General features: G+C 42.1%; 1 protein-coding gene across 11 annotated transcripts in view; it reads right to left on the bottom strand.

The window, feature by feature from the left end:
* Positions 1 to 1,161: 1,161 nt before the first annotated feature.
* psd3l (pleckstrin and Sec7 domain containing 3, like) overlaps positions 1,162 to 20,516 on the bottom strand; it is a 139,660-nt gene continuing 120,305 nt past the window's right edge. For all 11 annotated transcript variants that reach the window (XM_021601636.2, XM_021601635.2, XM_021601634.2 and 8 more), the window contains 4 exons: positions 16,982 to 17,139; positions 16,163 to 16,307; positions 13,026 to 13,169; positions 1,162 to 4,578 (listed from right to left, as the gene is read on the bottom strand). In XM_021601636.2, the coding sequence (XP_021457311.2) occupies positions 4,384 to 4,578; positions 13,026 to 13,169; positions 16,163 to 16,307; positions 16,982 to 17,139 (642 nt within the window). In that variant the 3' untranslated portion in view covers positions 1,162 to 4,383. The remainder of the gene's footprint in view (positions 4,579 to 13,025; positions 13,170 to 16,162; positions 16,308 to 16,981; positions 17,140 to 20,516) is intronic.

Raw genomic sequence — 20,516 nt, 5'->3', positions numbered from 1 at the left:
CACCTTCCTGATGGTAACATTCTACAATCTCTGTTTACCCATTAGTCTATTATTCTACCGATCTTTTCTGGCCCATCATGTTGTAATTCTCTCTGTGATTTCAGAGAGAACACCATTTTCTGCTGGAATTAAGTTGAAAGAAGTCACCCAAATAACAGACCAAACAGATTAGCATGTACTCAAGGCAACTTCTAAACTTGGGTAGTGTGTACATTAAGACACAGCTTTCTACACCGTTCTGTTTTGAAAGCAATTTAAACGTCAGAAGGTCAATTTAAATATTTGATCAGATTAAATTGTCATTAATAAAATATATATTTTTCTTGAACCTACTCTGGTACAGAGGATGTTATTGCATGCTGCTCGAAGGCAGAAAACTAAGAACCAGACAGGGGTATTTTTTCCTTATGGAGGTTTACATGAATTTGTGTAATAACAGTTTCCAACTGCCACAGAGTAAGAGTGAGACAGAGAAACATGTGAGTGTCTCAGTTGCCTATTGACTGAGGTGCATGTTGGGCCATAGAAAATCAGGACATTTAACAAGTACTACCTTGCTGTTTTCTGCACGACTGCCTGATTGGGATTTCTTTGGGGGGGGGGGGGGGGGGGGGGGGGGGTGTATTCTTTCTTCTGTTATGAGATGCATTAAGACTATACTATACAAACTGAATAACCTGCCAATTGATACATGCAATAGTGTATTAAAGTAAAGCCCATTAATTGACTGCATTGCCTTGATTATTGCTCTATTAACAAGAAAAAAGGGGTGTGTTGTACAATGCATTTAACTGAATTATGTCTTCCGCATTTAACCCAACGCCTCTGAATCAGAGAGGTGAGGGGTGCTGCCTAAATCGACATCCACACCATCAGCGCACGGGGAACAGTTGCCCAAACTACCTTGCTCAGGGGCAGAACTACAGATTTTTACCTTGTCAGCTCGGGGATTCGATCCAGCAACATTCCGTTACTGGCCCAACACTAACTGCTAGGCTACCTACCACCCCAAGTATTATATTGCCGTAGTAAATAAATAGTTTATAAACTTTGCCACCTGAGTTGACCTTTTTTGTCCATTGAGATGATTTTCTTTGAGAAGCAGATCTTTTCTACCAACACAGCACAAGACTGGGGAATAAATCACAAGAAAATGCAACGTTCAATTAAGTAAAGTATTTTATTAATTGAAACCACCTACAGTTGTATTACCACTGACATAGTGTTACCAATCCTGACCTAAGGGCGTAAGACACGCTCTGGGCCAAAGAAGAGATCACTTGAACAACCAAACAATGCAATCCTGGGCCTTTGGGGGAAAAAAAAAAAAAAAAAAAAACAGGGCAACAGTTATATTTAACAACATTTACAGAGTCAAAGGATTGTACAGGATCACAGCTTTCAGAGATATTTGATGCGTACGTACGTGTAGAGACAAAGAGCCTCATAGGAGACTTAGTTGCATTGTTTGTTACGGTATAGAACAATCAAGAGGCATGGGAACTATAGGGGCACAGAATCTGTCTCTCACGTCTACAGACTAGGTGCAGGATTGAGTCTATTCTAACACAAGTGATACGCCAGTGTACAGAGGCTATGCCAGATATGGTTGAGAGAAGCATTAGAGGTAAGTGCTAAAAATAAGCCCTCCATTGAAGTGATATGGAGAAATGCTGTAAATGTTAAGGGAAAGGTAACAAGATACCTGATAAGGATCACTGCTAGTCTTAAATTGGAAAATGTCACATGTTGACGCATTTACTGTGCAGTCTTCGCTACTCCTTCTCCAGACCATCTACTATCAAATCAGAAATGACATCAGGTGAGATTTGACATGTCAATTGCTTTAGTTGAGTCGTTCCACATGAACACAATCCACTGGTAAGATAGTAGTACATGGTTGTGTTTAAAATGAGTTCACAGATTCCATATATAGACGTAGATTATTTATCATTCCACTCAGAAACACAGATTACGCTAACGTGTCATTACAACAAAAGCTTGTATTTACTTAAAATCCTCTGAAAATGGGCAAATGTAATAAGTGTACCAACTGATAAACAGCAATATGTTAAATCCTACATTTAATGAGTCTGAACAAAGGATTACTGTATCTGCATAAGAAAATACTGGGATTAAGTTTAAACTACGGAGGAATTTTAACTATAGATGTCTTCAAGGGGTCAGCCATCGTCTTACGATAAAATATCAAAAGGTTAAAAGAATAAAAAACATTGAATATTATATTCAAAATGAATTCAAGGGTAGACCTCTTCATATGGACTTCTGTATATAAACAAAAATACTATCCTCACACTTATATAACAGAATCAGCTGTTAAGGTCTCGTGATATTAACTTGAAACCTTTGATAAATGTACCACATGTATTGTCTACATTAAGTGCTTCAATGTCAAAACACTCACTAACATTCACAATAATCGTACAGGTCAAATAGTGCCACTATGTGGTGAGGAGAACATTTCCAAGGAAACGGTTTGCACACTAGCTAGCTAGCACAAACTACTGTAGAACGTTTTTCTAAAAACATGCATTACGGATATAGGTATATTTAGTTGGCTATTACCATCGAGCTCTACTAACACATTCTATTTGGTGTCTTCGTAGAGAATTTAAGAGAAAATAAAAAAGTTATAAACTAAAATGTAAATAATAAAACATTAAAAGTAAACAATATATTTTTTTGAACTGTAAAGACTCGGTACTAGCCTCATGTCTTCCAAAAACAAGTACATTTTCAAATTGGCTTTGCATCATTACAAATGTTTCTTCATAACATGTTAAAAAGCTAAATTCCTTCCAAAATCTTCAATACATGAAAAAACACAAACCTTTTGGTAAGGACAAAACATATGTTGGTATGCAAAAGTCCATTGTGGAAGTCTAGACATACAATCCAATGTCTAACTAAATGCTTATGTCGTTCAAATGTCAGTAATATTTCTAATGAAAATGTGTAAATGATATTATAAATGTAATATCACCAGCATTGGAAAAAGGCAATAATTGCAAAGTACAGATCTATAAACAGTTCCCTAAAAGGAAACTTCGTCAAATCAACAAATCTACCTAGGACAGCAAAACTACCGAACCACTTAAAACAAACTAAGACGACATTACGAGCTGAGCTGACAAAAACCCACTGAACTGTCGCGCTCAAGTACCTTCAAGAAAAACAAAAAAATTGTTCTGCCTGAAAAACCTGTGACGTCAAAGAAACATAGCAGTCTAACCTTTATAAAGCTCTCTATAATATCCAAAAAGAACTCATTTATAAAGTGCACTATAAATACTAAATTTGATCTTTACAACAATAGTTTTCAACTTAGAATCTAAAACACATACGATTAGAAAAGACAAGGGTCATTGGTCTTTACACTACTCAAAAAAGCAGAAGTATATTTTTTGCAATAAAGGATAAAAAAATAAATGGCTCAGCTGCATAAACTCTGATCTTAAGTCCAACGTCAGTGAAATACTGCAGTCTGAAAAGATACGGATGCAGCTGGGGAATATGTTTAAACATCCCAAATTGTTAATGTGCAAAATTAGGGATTGGAACGCTTTTGAACTGCGTTTTCTAACATGATAGTGCAGCCTTCCACACAACTAAGGACATTACTGTGTTTTATCTGGGGTTGTTATTCCTGTTGTAAATGAGAGGCAAGAGATTGAAGATCCTAACCACATTTTTTAGATCCACAATTAATCCCTTTCCAGGATTTACACCTTGGTGCATCTTCTGTATGAAAAATAAACATTCCCAGGTGAAAGGAACCTTAAAAAGGTCTATGAGGAAAAGCAGGGAGGAAATTGTATGTCCAAATCACCTGCCTATTCTCAATGGAAGCCATATTTGTGTAAAATACTCTCAACTTAACTGGTTCAATATGTCCAACATTTACTTAAACTACATATCAAAATAAAAACTTCTGAGTAAGACTATTCTACATCTAGCTACTATTTATATATCCAAGAGCTAGCGTTGGTAATTCCACTAAACTGGAGACAAGAAAAATCCTCTCTCCTGACTGAAAGGCAAATAAATTGTTTTTATGAGAGGAAGGAACAATACAGCGATATTGAATAAAGCAATCGAGTCAAATGCGTCACAAAAAATATTACGTTCAATACAAGAATGACAACATCAACATCAAAATAAAAGGACCACAAACATATAATGCAATGTTTCCATACAAAAATGCTACGCCAGTCAATTTAAGGACGAGTATTCATCATTTACATTTTACACAACTGTTTTTGTTACAACAGTGGCCAGATAAATAAATTACATAAAATATATTCACACACTTTTGTTGCGTATTCATGGCTCTTTCACAGGCTCGCGAGGGGGGGTAGCTTCCTATGTGACCTTGGGCGGCGTCTCGGGTCTCCTCTCCGAGGTGTTGCGTTTGACTTTGGCCGCGGCCGGCTGGCCCTCCTGGTTGAGAGAGGGGCTGGACTGGGACTTCTTGAGGCCCGCGTCGCCATCTTTGCCAATGAGCAGCTCCTTCACGCCCTCCCTCAGGAGCTTGACGTACATCTCATAGCGGTTCTCCTACAGCGGAGAGACGACACAGAGAATGGGGTGTTACACGTGTTTGTATTCTATACCGTAAGACTTATATACTGGCGAACAAGAAATGACAGAAAACTACAGCAACTACTTTGATTTATCACCGGAAATTCTAATAAAGAAATGTAGGTAAACCCAGCATTGAATGATATCGCCACCTCTGGCCTGATCACGTATCCATTGAATGATCCCTTCTCATGCCTCTCTACAAGTCTGCCAAATATCATGACAACCAAACAAGTTAAATAATCATGTGCTGATCATAGCACTAACAATGTCAAAATCGAATTTTATTTGTCACATACATACGGTTAGCAGATGTTAATGCGAGTGTAGCGAAATGCTTGCGCTTCTAGTTCCGACCTTGCAGTAATATCTAACAATTTCACAACATCTACCTTATACACACAAGTGTAAAGCAATGAATAACAATATGTAGATGAAAATATGGCCGAACGGCATAGGCAAGATGCAGTAGATGGAATAGAGTACAGTATATACACATATGAGATGAGTAATGTAGGGTATGTAAACATTATATAAAGTGGAAGAGTTTAAAGTGACTAGTGATCCATTTATTACATCCCATTTTTAATTATTAAAGTGGCTAGAGATTGAGTCAGTATGTTGGCAGCAGCCACTCAATGTTAGTGATGGCTGTTTAACAGTCTGATGGCCTTGAGATAGAAGCTGTTTTTCAGTCTCTCGGTCCCTGCTTTGATGTACCTGTACTGATCTCGCCTTCTGGATGATAGAGGGGTGAAAAGGCAGTGGCTCGGGTGGTTGTTGTCCTTGGTCTTTTTGGCATTCCTGTGACACCGGGTGGTGTAGGTGTCCTGGAGAGCAGTTTGCCCCCGGTAATGCGTTGTGCAGACCTCACTACCCTCTGGAGAGCCTTACGGTTGTGGGCGGAGCAGTTGCCATACCAGGTGGTGATACAGCCCGACAGGATGCTCTTGAGTGTTTTTGGTGACAAGCCGAATTTCTTCAGCCTCCTGAGGTTGAAGAGACGCTGTTGTGCCTTCTTCACCACACTGTCTGTGTGGGTGGACCATTTCAGTTTGTCAGTGATGTGTACGCAAAGGAACTTAAAACTTTCCACCTTCTCCACTACTGTTCCGTGGATAGGGGGGTGCTCCCTCTGCTGTTTCCTGAAGTCCTGACAACACACTCCGAGGGCCCTCACTTTTTCCCTGTAGGCCATCTCGTCGTTGTTGGTAATCAAGCCTACCACTGTAGTGTCGCCTGCAAACTTGATTGAGTTGGAGGTGTGCATGGTCACACAGTCATGGGTGAACAGGGAGTACAGGAGAGGGCTGAGAACGCACCCTTGTGGGGTCCCAGTGTTGAGGATCAGCGGGGTGGAGATGTTTCCTACCCTCACCACCTGGTGGCGGCCCGTCAGGAAGTCCAGGACCCAGTTGCACAGGGCGGGATTGAGACCCAGGGTTAATGACAAGTTTGGAGGGTACTATGGTGTTAAATGTCAGGATGTATGTTAAGGTAACGACCTTATTCAAGTTCATTGTTTCACGGCAACCCTGTTGCAGTGCTTGGACCCCTACTTACCACAGGATTAAGAGGTGAAATCACAGGTCGATAAGGCAATTCATTACAACAAATGGTGTGCACTGTAAACAACAAGAAAGGGCATCCAGTCAAGGTTGTGTCCCAGTGTTGTAAGTCTCCACATTTCAAGATGTGTTCCTTGTTTAACCAGAGAAACAGATATCTGCAATTCGAGGGACTGCAGCATTCTCTCATCATTTCTTTAAGGTTCTATGTGACACATAACAATTCCAGGGAGACAGACTAACACACAGATAGCAACAACCCCAGAGACATGTTCTTCTGTAGTATGAAACAGTTCAAAGTATTTCTGAGATGTTAAGAGCCTTACAGTGGAGAGGGGCCAGGGGAGAACGTTTCTGTTCTCCCTCTCTGATTAAAGATAATTCTATTCATTCAGGGAAGGATTCATTGGAGATCGACAACAGAATTAATGAGTTGGTCATGAATGTTTAATTGTTCTTTATCATATCTCCCTGTGGTAGAAGAATTCTGCTTAAATGGAGTAATAATGAACTAAACTGGAATAGCAGAAGCATTGATAAGACGTGTGGCAGAGAGGTGGACTTGGTTCTCAGATCGTCCTGGCCCAGCACTAAATCCTCTTAACCCCGCTGATTACTAATTCAATACCGTCGCTGACCGTCACCCCCACCTGTATGCCAAGCTTGTACTAATGGAATACCAATATATGAAATAAATACATTAGAAAACTAAAGTACATATAACTAGATCTACCGTAGATCTAAAAAGAGATCTCCTTGGCTTTGCATCCAGATCATTCCTTGACCAATTAGCGCATTAATTTCCCTGTGGTTGGGGAGGGGTCTGCTCTGACATGGTGCGGATCGGGAGTGAAGGAGCAGTTGGGAGGTTAATGTAGCCGGTGTGTCGACCAGAACTCTTCTGCCACAACAGTCTTCAATGCTTCAACTGGAGAACAAGGTGAAGGGGCCGTTGATCTTATCGCCCAGGGCCCATAGGTAAAAAAAAACATCTCAAATGATCTGTTCATACCTTCAAAGTGTGAGTATGCCATCTCATGCAGACTTTTTGGATACTGTAGGTGGAAAAATACTTTTCCTTCAGCACAGAGGTAGCTCATTGATTACGATAGTGTTTCACAGAGGTAGTGCTAGCTCATTGATTACAGTAGTGTTTCACAGAGGTATAGCTAGCTCATTGATTACGGTAGTGTTTCACAGAGGTATAGCTAGCTCATTGATTACGGTAGTGTTTCACAGAGGTAGAGCTGGCTCATTGATTACAGTAGTGTTTCACAGAGGTAGAGCTAGCTCATTGATTACAGTAGTGTTTCACAGAAGTAGAGCTAGCTCATTGATTACAGTAGTGTTTCACAGAAGTATAAGCTAGCTCATTGATTACGGTAGTGTTTCACAGAGGTAGAGCTAGCTCATTGATTACAGTAGTGTTTCACAGAACTAGAGCTAGCTCATTGATTACGGTAGTGTTTCACAGAGGTAGAGCTAGCTCATTGATTACAGTAGTGTTTCACAGAGGTAGAGCTAGCTCATTGATTACGGTAGTGTTTCACAGAGGTAGAGCTAGCTCATTGATTACAGTAGTGTTTCACAGAGGTAGAGCTGGCTCATTGATTACGGTAGTGTTTCACAGAGGTAGAGCTAGCTCATTGATTACAGTAGTGTTTAGCTAGCTCAAAAGGCAGTGCTTGATGTGTGTATTGATTACGGAGGCAGCTAGTCTTCCTGGGGTCCAGCAAAACTAAGGCAGTAATACATTAAAAAAGAAACATCAAAATATTCACAACAGATTTCCCAACATATTAAGTGTGCCCCCTCAGGCCCCTACTCTAGTACCACATATCTACAACACAAAATCCATGTGTATGGTGAGTATGTTATTGTGTGTTTGTATGCATGTGTCTGTGCCTATGTTTGTGTTGCTTCACGGTTACCGGCACAGAATCAATGTGCGGGGGCACCGGTGTCAAGGCAATATGTACATGTAGGTAGAGTTAAAGTGACTATGCATAGATACCAACAGAGTAGAAGAGGGTGGGGGGGCAATGCAAATAGTCTGGGTAGCCATTTGATTAGCTGTTCAGGAGTCTTACGGCTTGGAGGTAGAAGATGTTGAGAAGTCTCTTGGACCTAGACTTGGCGCTCCGGTACCACTTGCCGTGCGGTAGCAGAGAGAACAATCTATGACTAGAGTGGCTGTAGTCTCTGACAATTTTTAGGGCCTTCCTCTGACACCGCCTGGTATAGAGGTCCTGGATGGCAGGAAGCTTGGCCCCGGTGATGTACTGGGCCGTACGCACTACCCTCTGCAATGCCTTGCGGTTGGAGGCTGAGCAGTTGGCATACCAGGCAGTGATGCAACCCGTCAGGATGTTCTAGATGGTGCAGCTGTAAAACCTTTTGAGGATCTGAGGACGCATGACAAATATTTTCAGTCTCCTGAGGGGGAATAGGTTTTGTTGTGCCCTCTTCACGACTGTCTTGGTGTGCTTGGACCATGTTAGTTTGTTGGTGATGTGGAGGTCAAGGGACTTGAAACTCTCAACCTGCTCCACTACAGCCCCATTAATGAGATGGTGGGCGTGCTCAGTCGTCCTCCTCCTGCAATACACAATCATCACCTTTGTCTTGATCATGTTGAGGAAGAGGTTGTTGTCTTTCCACACGGTCAGATCTCTGACCACCTCCCTAAAGGCCGTCTCATTGTTGTCGGTAATCAGGCCTACCACTGTTGTGTCATCAGCAAACTTTGTGGTGTTTGAGTCGTGCCTAGCCGTGCAGTCATGAGTGAACAGGGAGTACAGGTGGGGACTGAGCACGCACCCCTGAGGGGCCCCCGTGTTGAGGATCAGTGTGGCGGATGTGATTTTACCTACCCTTTCCACCTGGGGGCGGCCCGCCAGGAAGTCCAGGATCCAGTTGCAGAGGGAGGTGTTTAGTCCCAGGGTCCTTAGCTTAGTGACGAGCTTTGAGGGGACTACGGTATTGAACGCTGAGCTGTAGTCAATGAATAGCATTTTCACATAGGTGTTTCTTTTGTCCAGGGGTGAATGGGCAGTGTGGAGTGCAATAGAGATTGCGTCATCTGTGGATTTGGTACGCAAATTGGAGTGGGTCTAGGGTTTCTGGAATAATGGTTTTGATGTGAGCCATGACCAGCTTTTCAAAGCATTTCATAGCTAGACGTGAGAGCACGTCTAGCTAGTCATTTAGGCAAGTTACCTTAGTGTTCTTGGGCACACTAAGTAGTGGTCTACTTGAAACATTGTTGGTATTACAGACTCAGACAGGCAGAGATTGAAAACGTCCTGGTAATCCGTCTGGCCCAGTGGCCTTGTGAATGTTGACCTGTTTAAAGGTTTTTCTCACATCGGCTGCGGAGAGCGTGATAACAGAGTCATCCGGAACAGCTAATGTTCTCATGCATGTTTCAGTGTTACTTGCCTCGAAGCAAGCATAGAAGTTATTTAGCTCGCCTGGTAGGCTCATGTCACTCTGCAGCTCTCGGCTGTACTTCCCTTTATAGTCTCATAGTGCATGCTCTGCCACATCCGACGAGCGTCGGAGCCTGTGTAGTACGATTCGATCTTAGTCCTGTATTGACACTTTGCCTGTGATGGTTCATCTACCCTTAGCTCAGTGCGAATGTTGCCTGTAATCTATGGCTTCTGGTTGGGGTATGCGTCCTCAATGCACTTATTGATAAAGCCAGTGACTGACGTGTACTTAATGCCATTGGAAGAACCCCAGAACATATTCCACTCTGTACTAGCAAAACAGTCCTGTAGTTTAGTATCTGCTTCATCTGACTACTTTAAAAAAAAAAGTATTGTTTTTTTTGTCGCTGGTGTTATTGGGGCTTCCTGCTTTAATTTTAGCTTGTAAGCAGGAATCAGGAGCACAGAGTTATGGTCAGATTTGCCAAATGGAGGGCGAGGGAGAGCTTTGTACGCATCTTTGTGCGTGGAGTAAAGGTGGTCTAGAATTGTTTTCCCTCTGGCTGCACATTTAACATGCTGATAAAAATTTGACTAATTAGACTAGATTTAAGTTTCCCTGCATTAAAGTCCCCGGCCACTAAGGGCGCCGTCTCGATTAGCGTTTTCCTGTTTGCGTATGGCGGTATACAGCTCATTGAGTGCAGTTTTAGTGCCAGCCTCGGACTGTGGTGTTATGTAGACAGCTACAAAAAATACAGATGAACTCTCTAGGCAGATGTGGTCTACAGCTTATGAGATATTATACCTCAGGTGAGCAAAACCTCGAGACTTGCCTTAGATATCATGCACCAGCTCTTTACATAAATGCATAGGCCCCCGCCCAGTGTCTTACGAGAGGTTTCTGTTTTATCCTGCCGATAGAGCTGGTGGGTTATACACTATTTTCTTAATGTCGTCGTTCAGCCATGACTAAGTGAAAAATAAGATATTACAGTTAATGTCCCGTTGGTAGGATATACGTGCTTTCAGTTCGTCCCATTTATTTTCCAGCGATAGAATGTTAGCTAGCAGGACGGAAGGCAAAGGCAGATTAGCCACTCGTCGACTGATCCTCGTAAGCCACCCTAATCTTTTTCCGCAAAATATGTTTCCTTCTTCAGCGAATGACGGGGATGAGGGCCTGGTCGGGTGTCTAGTATCACCCTCCTGTCAGACTCCTTGAAGAAAAACGATCTAATCTGAGGTGAGTAATCGCAGTTCTGATGTCCAGAAGCTCTTTTCGGTCATAAGAGACAGTAGCAGCAACATTATGTACAAAACTAGTTACGAATATCGGAAAAAACTAAAATAGTACGGTTGGTAAGAGCCAATAAGACTGCAGCCATCCCCCTCCGGCGCCATCTTCATACAGTCATGGCTCTATGTAGTACTGTTCGGCTCCCATAGTCAACTTGGGGACTGTGAAGAGACCTCTGGTGGCATGTCTGGGGTATGAATGAGGGTCTGAGCTGTGGGTGTCAGTAGTTCAGACAGACAGCTCGGTGAATTAAACATGGCAATACCTCTCACAAACACAAGTAGTGATGAAGTCAATCTCTACTCCACTTTGAGCCAGGAGAGATTGACATGCATACTATTAATATCAGCTGAATGTGTAAATCCAAGGGCCAGCCGTGCTGTCCTGTTCTGAGCCAATTGCTAAGTCCCTCTTTGTGGCACCTGACCACATGGCTGAACAGTAAACCAGGTGCAACAAAACTAGGACCTGCCGCGTTGACAGTGCTGTTAAGAATGCAGAGTAACACTTTATTATGAACAGACTTCTCCCCAGCCTAGCTACTGTTAATCAATATGTTATGAACATGACAGTTTACAATCCAGGGTCCTCCAAGCAGTTTAGTCTTCTAAACTTGCTAAATTTCCACATGATTCATTACAAGAGTTAGCTGAGGGTTAGGGTTTAGTGAATGATTTGTGTAAGTGCTGTGCTTGATGAATGTCATTCACAGAGGTATGCCTGTAACTGTCTATGCCCTCTCTCTCTAGCTTTTGTTTTGGCGATTGTGGGCTTGACACAGTAAAAAGACTGCAATCAACCATTAACAGATTTAAGAAAAAGTTCTGAGGGTTAGGGAGCTGAGGGTTAGAGTTCAGGATCTGAGGGTCCTGACCTGTATGTCTGAACCTTACTCCAAGAGATCTGACCACATTGATCCCTGTGTAAACAGGGTCTGCGTCCTAAATGACACCCTATTCCCTTTATAGTGCACTGCATTTGACCAGGGCCCAAAGGGTAGTGCACTATATAGAGGGCGACAGGCGGGGGTGTCGGCGCGACAGGCGGGGGTGTAGAGTAGGAGAGTGGTAAAGCTCCGCAGGCAGAGTGGTAAAGCCAGGAGGATATCATTATTCCTATGATGTTTTGCACAAAGGGAGCACACAATTTAATTGATTATCTGGCACTTCAAGAAAGCACTGTTTCTTTGATGAAAAAAACAAACAAAAAAAAACAATTTGCTCAATGAAGAAGGTTATTGATGAGGTCGTGTCTTCTCCTGTGGAAGTTTGATTGGAAAACAGTGCTACAGTCACAGCTCAATTAATACAGGGCTTTGGTGGGGTTCATTAGAAACCTATGACATGGAAATTGAGGAAGGCCAGAGGAAAGCTGTGATGGAATAATTGCTGACACTGAAGAGAAGCGTGTCAACTAATGCTTTCTCAGAAGAAAAAAATATTAAAAAGATTCTTTATCCATAATCAATGTGTAAGACTCATGTAAATAAATAGATTTTCTTGTGTTCACCAGCATAAATGAGCTCAAGGGATGAAATTGAAATGACATTTTAATGGATGTTTGTCTGAGCTCTATATTGTAACGCCATGACAATAGAGGTCAGAGAGTTCCTTTTACATATGCTCTCATTAAGCTTGCCAGTACAGCCACACCCTAAACAGTGATAGATGCATACTGTACGTCGACCATAACCACTCTACTTTAAATCCGGGAAACAAACGCCAAGAATGACCTTTCAAGCAGCTACTTGGGCAGTTTGTGACCTTGTGTGTTTAAAAAAAAAACTAATGCAAATCAATAAAGTTAACAAGACTTCAAATGTTTCTATCCCATCTTTGGTGATATCCTTGGAATCTTGACCTAAGGACACGCCCGTGTTCAGAATAGAGAGCAGGGCTGAGAGACATGCACTCCTGAGCCTGGCAGATAAGAAAAGCAAAGCTTCATTAAGGTTGTCAGAGACTTCCCCAGCGGTCTGCCTGGAGGCATGTCAGAAACGGTCTGTGTCCGCACGGATCAGTGTTCGGAAGGGCTAGATGCAGAACGAAACAAGAGTGAAGCGGCATAAAAGAAAAGACCATGTGAACCAGAGCACATCTGTGGTGAATGGTGATGTCTTACCTCAAACTCCAGGTAGTGCTCTTTGAGTCGGTACTCGTCGATCTCCTTGGCTTTAACCTTCTTGTCAGGAGGGTAGGATCTGTGCTCTGCCAGCTCTGTGGAGACGTGCTTCAGCTTTGCCTCGTGAGACTTCAGCTGTTCCTCCTGTAGATAGCACTTTATAGATGTAATACCAGGTTCTTAAAACACCAGACAGTCATCTCAAAAAATTATTCTGGGCCAACAATGTATTTAAATGGTAAGCTGGTCTAGAACAGTGGTCACCAACCATTTCTGCGTCAATATCACTCTCTAAGTCAAAATGCAAGCCGCGATCTACTGCTCAGATTAAGAATAACAAAATAAAGTAAGCCAATGCAACATGAACCAATTAAAACCAGTTCTGTATTAAAGAGGTTTGTGCAGTAAGTTATCACTGCATATTGGACTGATGGCCAACATCTGATGGTCAGTCTGAGGGGAGGGAGGGAGAAGCGGTGAGGCTGCCTCTCACCCAACTCACCGTCCCTCCTTCCCTGCGTTGAGAAAAGGGGCCAGTCTTTAAAGCTGGTGGTGAAACTCAAGTCACACCGCATTATTTCTGCCGCATGCACCAATTCATGTTGTGACTCCATTGACCAGAGAAAGGAAAATATTCCACGATATAAAAAAAAAGCCGCTAATGACAGCAACGCAAGCTTATCGGAACACTTTTCTATACCCATTCATTGCAGCTGCAGTGCTAGTTGTAGCATGAGCGGCAGCAGGGGAGAATGTTCAACCCCTTTTCATAAGCAATAAAAAAGGTTGACAGCTGAAAAACTTAAACATGAACTTACACAAAATCAGCAGCTCGGCTGTATTCATCGAGTCTATAGTTATGCTTTAAACGTTTTTTAAATGTCACAGTATCAACTTTGCTGTCCATTCCATTCCATCTGATTTGCCAGCAGGTGCACTTGATTTTCTCTCTGGGCCTAACGGGTAGGCAGAGCTCTACCTTCAGACATATTAAATGGTTCAAAAATGGGAACACTTTCCCTTCCCGGCGCTAGGGCTGCTGAATCAAGTGCACCTACCGCCAACAGCGCAAAAAAAAAAAAATTTTTTTTTTTTACGCAGGGCTTTATCGTTGTTTTTTTTTTACAGAAATGTCTTGGAGATTGACCACGGTCCAGAACAGGGGTGGGCAATTCCAGTCTCGAGGGCCTGATTGGTGTCACAGTTTTGCCCCAGCTAACACACCTGACTCCAGTAATCACCTAATCATGATCTTCAGTTTAGAATGACATTGATTAAATCAGCTGTGTTTGCTAGGGATGGAGAAAAAAATAGGACACCAATCAGACCCTGGAGGACTGGAGTTGCTCACCCCTGGTCTAGAAGGACATTTGCGCTAGTCAGGCATTTATATCAATGGCAGAAGTGAACGTTTGACTAAAGTGAAAGTTTGGGCTCTCCGTGAGGGAATCCTAATGTTTACCTACAGTACCATTCGGAAGTTTGGACACACCTACTTAAACGTTTTTTCTTTATTTTTACTATTTTCTACATTGTAGAATAATAGTGAAGACATCAAAACTATGAAATAGTTTGGAATATGGAATCATGTAGTAACCAAAAAAAGTTAAATCAAAATTGAGATTCTTCAAAGTAGCCACCCTATGCCTTGGCATTCCCCTCAGCCAGCTTCATGAGGTAGACACCTGGAATGCATTTCAATTAACACGTGTGCCTTGATAAAAGTTATTTTGTGGAATTTCTTTCCTTCTTAATGCATTTGAGCCAATCAGTTGTGTTGTGACAAGGTAGGGAGGGTATACAGAATATGGTCTTTTACCAAATAGGGCTAAATCCACATTATGGCAAGAACAGCTCAAAAAAGAAAAGAGAAACAGTCCATCATTACTTTAAGACACGAAGGTCAGTCAATCCGGGAAATTTCAAGAACCTCGAAAGTTTTCAAGTGCAGTAGCAAAAATGATCCAGCGCTATGATGAAACTGGCTCTCATGAGGACCGCCACAGGAATGTAAGAACCAGAGTTACCTCTGCTGCAGAGGATAAGTTCATTAGAGTTACCAGACTCAGAAATTGCAGCCCAAATAAATGATACAGAGTGCGAAACAGACACATCTCAATATGGGCTCCCGAGTGGCGCAGTGGTCTAAGGCACTGCTTCTCAGTGCAAGAGGCATCACTAAAGTACCTGGTTTGATTCCAGGCTCTATCTATCACATCCGGCAGTGATTGAGAGTTCTGTAGGGCAGTGTTGTCCGGGTTTGGCCGTCATTGTAAATAAGAACTTGATCTTGAACAAATTTTTATTTTCAATGACGGCCTAGGAACAGTGGGTTTAACTGCCTTGTTCAGGGGTAGAACGGCAGATATTTGTTATCTTGTCAGCTCGGGGATTCGATCTTGCAACCTTTCGGTTACTAGTCCAACGCTCTAACCACTAGGCTACCTGCCACCCCAATCAGGCCTTCATGGTCAAATTGCTGCAAATAAACCACTACTAAAGGACACCAATAAGAAGAACAGACTTGCTTGGGCCAAGAACAACGAGCAATGGACATTAGACCAGTGGAAATCTGTCCTTTGGTCTGATGAGTCCAAATTGGAGATTTTTGGTTCCAATCGCTGTGTCTTTAAGACGCAGTTGGTGAACGGATGATCTCTGCTTGTGTGGTTCCCACTGTGGCTATTTTACCAAGAAGGAGAGTGATCGCGTGCTGCGACAGATGACCTGGCCTCCACAATCACCCGACCGCAACTCAATTGAGATGGTTTGGGATGAGTTGGACCGCAGAGTGAAGGAAAAGCAGCCAACAAGTGCTCAGCATATGTGGGAACTCCTTCAAGACGGTTGGAAAACCATTACAGGTGAAGCTGGTTGAGAAAATGCCAAGATTGTGCAAAGATGTTATCAAGGCAAAGGGCAGCTCCTTTGAAGAATTTGTTTAACACTTTTTTGGTAACTACATGATTTCATATGTGTTATTTCATAGTTTTGATGTCTTCCCTATTATTCTACAATGTAGAAGATAGTACAAATAAAGAAAAACCATTGAATGAGGAGGTGTGTCCAAACATTGGACTGGTACTGTAGGTAACGGTGATATTCCAGAGGTGGTGTTTCTGGAGGCTCTACCGTACCTGTGACATCCTCGTGGTGGTGGCCGGTAGCAGTGGACGGCTGAATTTCTTCTGAGAGCCAATGGCGGCGGGAAACGAGGGGGCAGAGAACATGGCCGCCACAGAGTTGACTACTCTGATCCAAGAGTCCATTTCCTCTGGGCTTCTGTTGGGAAACAGAGACAAATAAACAACTTACAATACTTTATATGGGAACATTTTGAATAAAACACAGCTTTGGTATTCAACCAAACCCAGGCTAAAGCCGCAAACATTTTCCCTGGAATAGCAATGTGTTCGGTTGTGATGGGGAAAATAATCGTTCAAAGTTGATAGAGTACGGTGAACTACATAGAAATACAACCCAACTGTGCCACTGTTCATTTATGCATCATGGAAGCACATCCCAGGAGGAGGTCCTATCTTCTTCAATGATAAGCACCTCTATTAGGCACCTGGAATATTCCATGATGAGGGAACAAAGGAAACCAAGAACAATAGACTTTGGACAGAGTAATGGCCGAGACAAATGGATTTTCACTGCGCTTGAAGCCAAGCGTGAAATGACATTTTGCTTCCAGAAGTGGTCCTTTTCTCTCCCTCGTCTCTCTAGCTCTACTGGAAATAACGTTGGGTTGTTTTGCGGCAGTAAATTGTGCCACCCGATTGCAGAGGCAGCGGTCGCTGGTGGTGCAATTTAAGGATAAAAGGTGAAGTTGCCCCTAGACGCTGATCCTGGGGTCAGATTTTCATTTCTCCCACTAATGGTTCAGGTTAGAATTGGAGGGAAAGCTGATCCTAGATCACCCTAGGGTAAACTTCACTCCAGAGCCAACTTACTGGGCCTGGAAAAGGAAGACCCTCCAGTCAGCTGTCTTGAGCTTGAGAACGTTGGGCTTCTTCTCGTAGTCCACGGCTTTGATGGACAAGGCGTGGTGGATGCTGATGGCATTCTTTAGGTCCTCCTCTGAGAGGGCCTTCTCAGCCTTGTACTCATCCTGTGGGAGGGTAGGAGACAACAACAGAAATCAGGCATGGGGTCACACACCCCTACACTGCATAAGAAACCAGTTGGATGTAATCATATGATATTTTCTCAACCAGAAAAATAGTTCACAACCATAAAGTAACATCATGTCTCACTGTTCCATTTTCCCCACTGGGTATATGATACCATGGCTGGCTCTAAATCTGAGATGGTTCTGGGGGCCAGAACATCATTTTTACACTGCGAATTGACTAAGTAACTAAGCCCCCAAATAGAATGTATTTCAAAATAATAACATTGAGACACGATCACATCTTTTTCTGTGGGAATACTTGGATACAGATTTCCTAAATGACAATTTTTTGTCCAAAACGACAAAAAAAATTCAAAACTAGGGGGCCAAAAAAAATGTATCACTGCCTGTTGACAACCCCTGCTCTAAACTCTTCTCCGGAAGAGTGCACTGTCCAGCCATGCTTGCACCAATTAGAGGTCGACCATTTGATTTTTCAATGCCGATACTGATTATTGGAGGACCAAAAAAAAAGCGATTTTTATATATTTGTAATAATGACAATTATAACAATACTGAACACTTATTTTAGCGTAATATAATTCTTCAATAAACTCAATTTAGTCTCAAATAAATAATGAAACATGTTGAATTTTGTTTAAAAAAATGCAAAAACAAAGTGTTGGAGAAGTAAAAGTGCAATATGTGCCATGTAAGAAAGCTGACGTTTAAGTTCCTTGCTCAGAACATGAGAACATATGAAAGCTCGTGGTTCTTTTAACATGAGTCTTCTATATTCCCAGTTAAGAAGTTTTAGGTTGTAGTTATTATAGGAATTATAGGACTATTTCTCTTCATACCATTTGTATTTCATATACCTTTGACTATTGGATGTTCTTATAGAAACTATAGTATTGCCAACCTAATCTCGGGAGTTGATAGGCTTGAAGTCATAAACAGCTTAATGCTTGTAGCACAGCGAAGAGCTGCTGGCAAACGCAGGAAAGTGCTGTTTGAATGAATGCTTACGAACCTGCTGCTGCCTGCTGCTGCTTTTAAATGCAACAGGAGGGAGTATATGATATGAATGCAACCCATGACCTTCTGTGTAGGCCAGTGTGAAGTTGGTCAAACCTTTTTGTTTTGTGTCATAAAACAGTTACTTGAGCGACCCCCTCATGGCGTACAAAACTCAAATGACACAGAATAGTGACTCAGGATGGCTTAAAAGATGACAAAGTAGTTGAACTGACTTCATCAACAAATCTAGCTTGACGAGACAGAGGTGTCTGAATACGAGGGGTGGGGATTCATATGAAATCCCCTCACACCTTTGCAACTCAGTGCATTGACAAATGTGTGGAGAATGGTAAACAGTATTGCCTGGGGTGCTGATAACAGTAAACCTGTCAGGTGGCATATCAAGGTTATAATTTAACATAACATCCCAAAGATTCAATAGGTTACAGTTGATCATTTAGCTTCAATAGGTTACAGTTGATCCTTTAGCTTCAATAGGTTACAGTTGATCATTTAGCTTCAATAGGTTACAGTTGATCATTTAGCCTCAATAGGTTACAGTTGATCATTTAGCCTCAATAGGTTACGGTTGATCATTTAGCTTCAATAGGTTACGGTTGATCATTTGCCTAACATCCCAGAGATTCAATATTCCTGCTGTCGATCGCACTACATGGAAAATTTGTCGTTCTGAATTTATCATCTAGAGCCCTGCCGGTCATCCTTCACCAACAATAATTCAAAGCAGTGTCATTTTTCAATACCATGCAAATTCATTCATTAAAATCACCACTACTACACAATCTTCTCAATGCATTTTCCCCCCAAATACAATACAAAATACCCTAGAGTCGACAGTAACACACAAGTCTAACACAGCGTCCACCCCTAAAACACCACAGCGTCCAACAGTAAAACACCACAGCGTCCACCCCTAAAACACCACAGCGTCCAACAGTAAAACACCACAGCGTCCAACAGTAAAACACCACAGCGTCCACCCCTAAAACACCACAGCGTCCACCCCTAAAACACCACAGCGTCCACCCGTAAAACACTACATCTCTACACACTACATCTCTACACACTACATCTCTACACACTACATCTCTACACACTACATCTCTACACACTACATCTCTACACACTACATCTCTACAGTCAAACTCTACAGTCAAACTCTACAGTCAAACTCTACAGTCAAACTCTACAGTCAAACTCTACAGTCAAACTCTACAGTCAAACTCTACAGTCAAACTCTACAGTCAAACTCTACAGTCAAACTCTACAGTCAAACTCTACAGTCAAACTCTACAGTCAAACTCTACAGTCAAACTCTACAGTCAAACTCTACAGTCAAACTCTACAGTCAAACTCTACAGTCAAACTCTACAGTCAAACTCTACAGTCAAACTCTACAGTCAAACTCTACAGTCAAACTCTACAGTCAAACTCTACAGTCAAACTCTACAGTCAAACTCTACAGTCAAACTCTACAGTCAAACTCTACAGTCAAACTCTACAGTCAAACTCTACAGTCAAACTCTACAGTCAAACTCTACAGTCAAACTCTACAGTCAAACTCTACAGTCAAACTCTACAGTCAAACTCTACAGTCAAACTCTACAGTCAAACTCTACAGTCAAACTCTACAGTCAAACACTACAGTCTACAGTCAAACACTACAGTCTACAGTCAAACACTACAGTCTCTACAGTCAAACACTACAGTCTCTACAGTCAAACACTACAGTCTCTACAGTCAAACACTACAGTCTCTACAGTCAAACACTACAGTCTCTACAGTCAAACACTACAGTCTCTACAGTCAAACACTAGTCTCTACAGTCAAACACTACAGTCTCTACAGTCAAACACTACAGTCTCTACAGTCAAACACTACAGTCTCTACAGTCAAACACTACAGTCTCTACAGTCAAACACTACAGTCAAACACTACAGTCAAACACTACAGTCAAACACTACAGTCTCTACAGTCAAACACTACAGTCAAACACTACAGTCAAACACTACAGTCAAACACTACAGTCAAACACTACAGTCAAACACTACAGTCTCTACAGTCAAACACTACAGTCTCTACAGTCAAACACTACAGTCTCTACAGTCAAACACTACAGTCTCTACAGTAAAACACACGGCATCAGATCAAGATAATAGGAAACTGGAATAGAGAAACTGGACTAGGACACAGAAAAATAGATGAACACAACCAGTCTGTTTTGCCCTGCAATAAAACTGCACTTAAAGCCTCTACAAGTGCACACTCCATCCAATTTACACCCTAGAAAGTTCATAACCATGTCAACAAGCGGAATGCACTATTTTGACCCT

This window comes from Oncorhynchus mykiss, chromosome 5 (genome assembly GCF_013265735.2).
Source record: "Oncorhynchus mykiss isolate Arlee chromosome 5, USDA_OmykA_1.1, whole genome shotgun sequence".
NCBI classification, from domain to species: Eukaryota; Metazoa; Chordata; class Actinopteri; order Salmoniformes; family Salmonidae; genus Oncorhynchus; species Oncorhynchus mykiss.
This window is presented reverse-complemented; position numbering and strand designations above follow the sequence as displayed.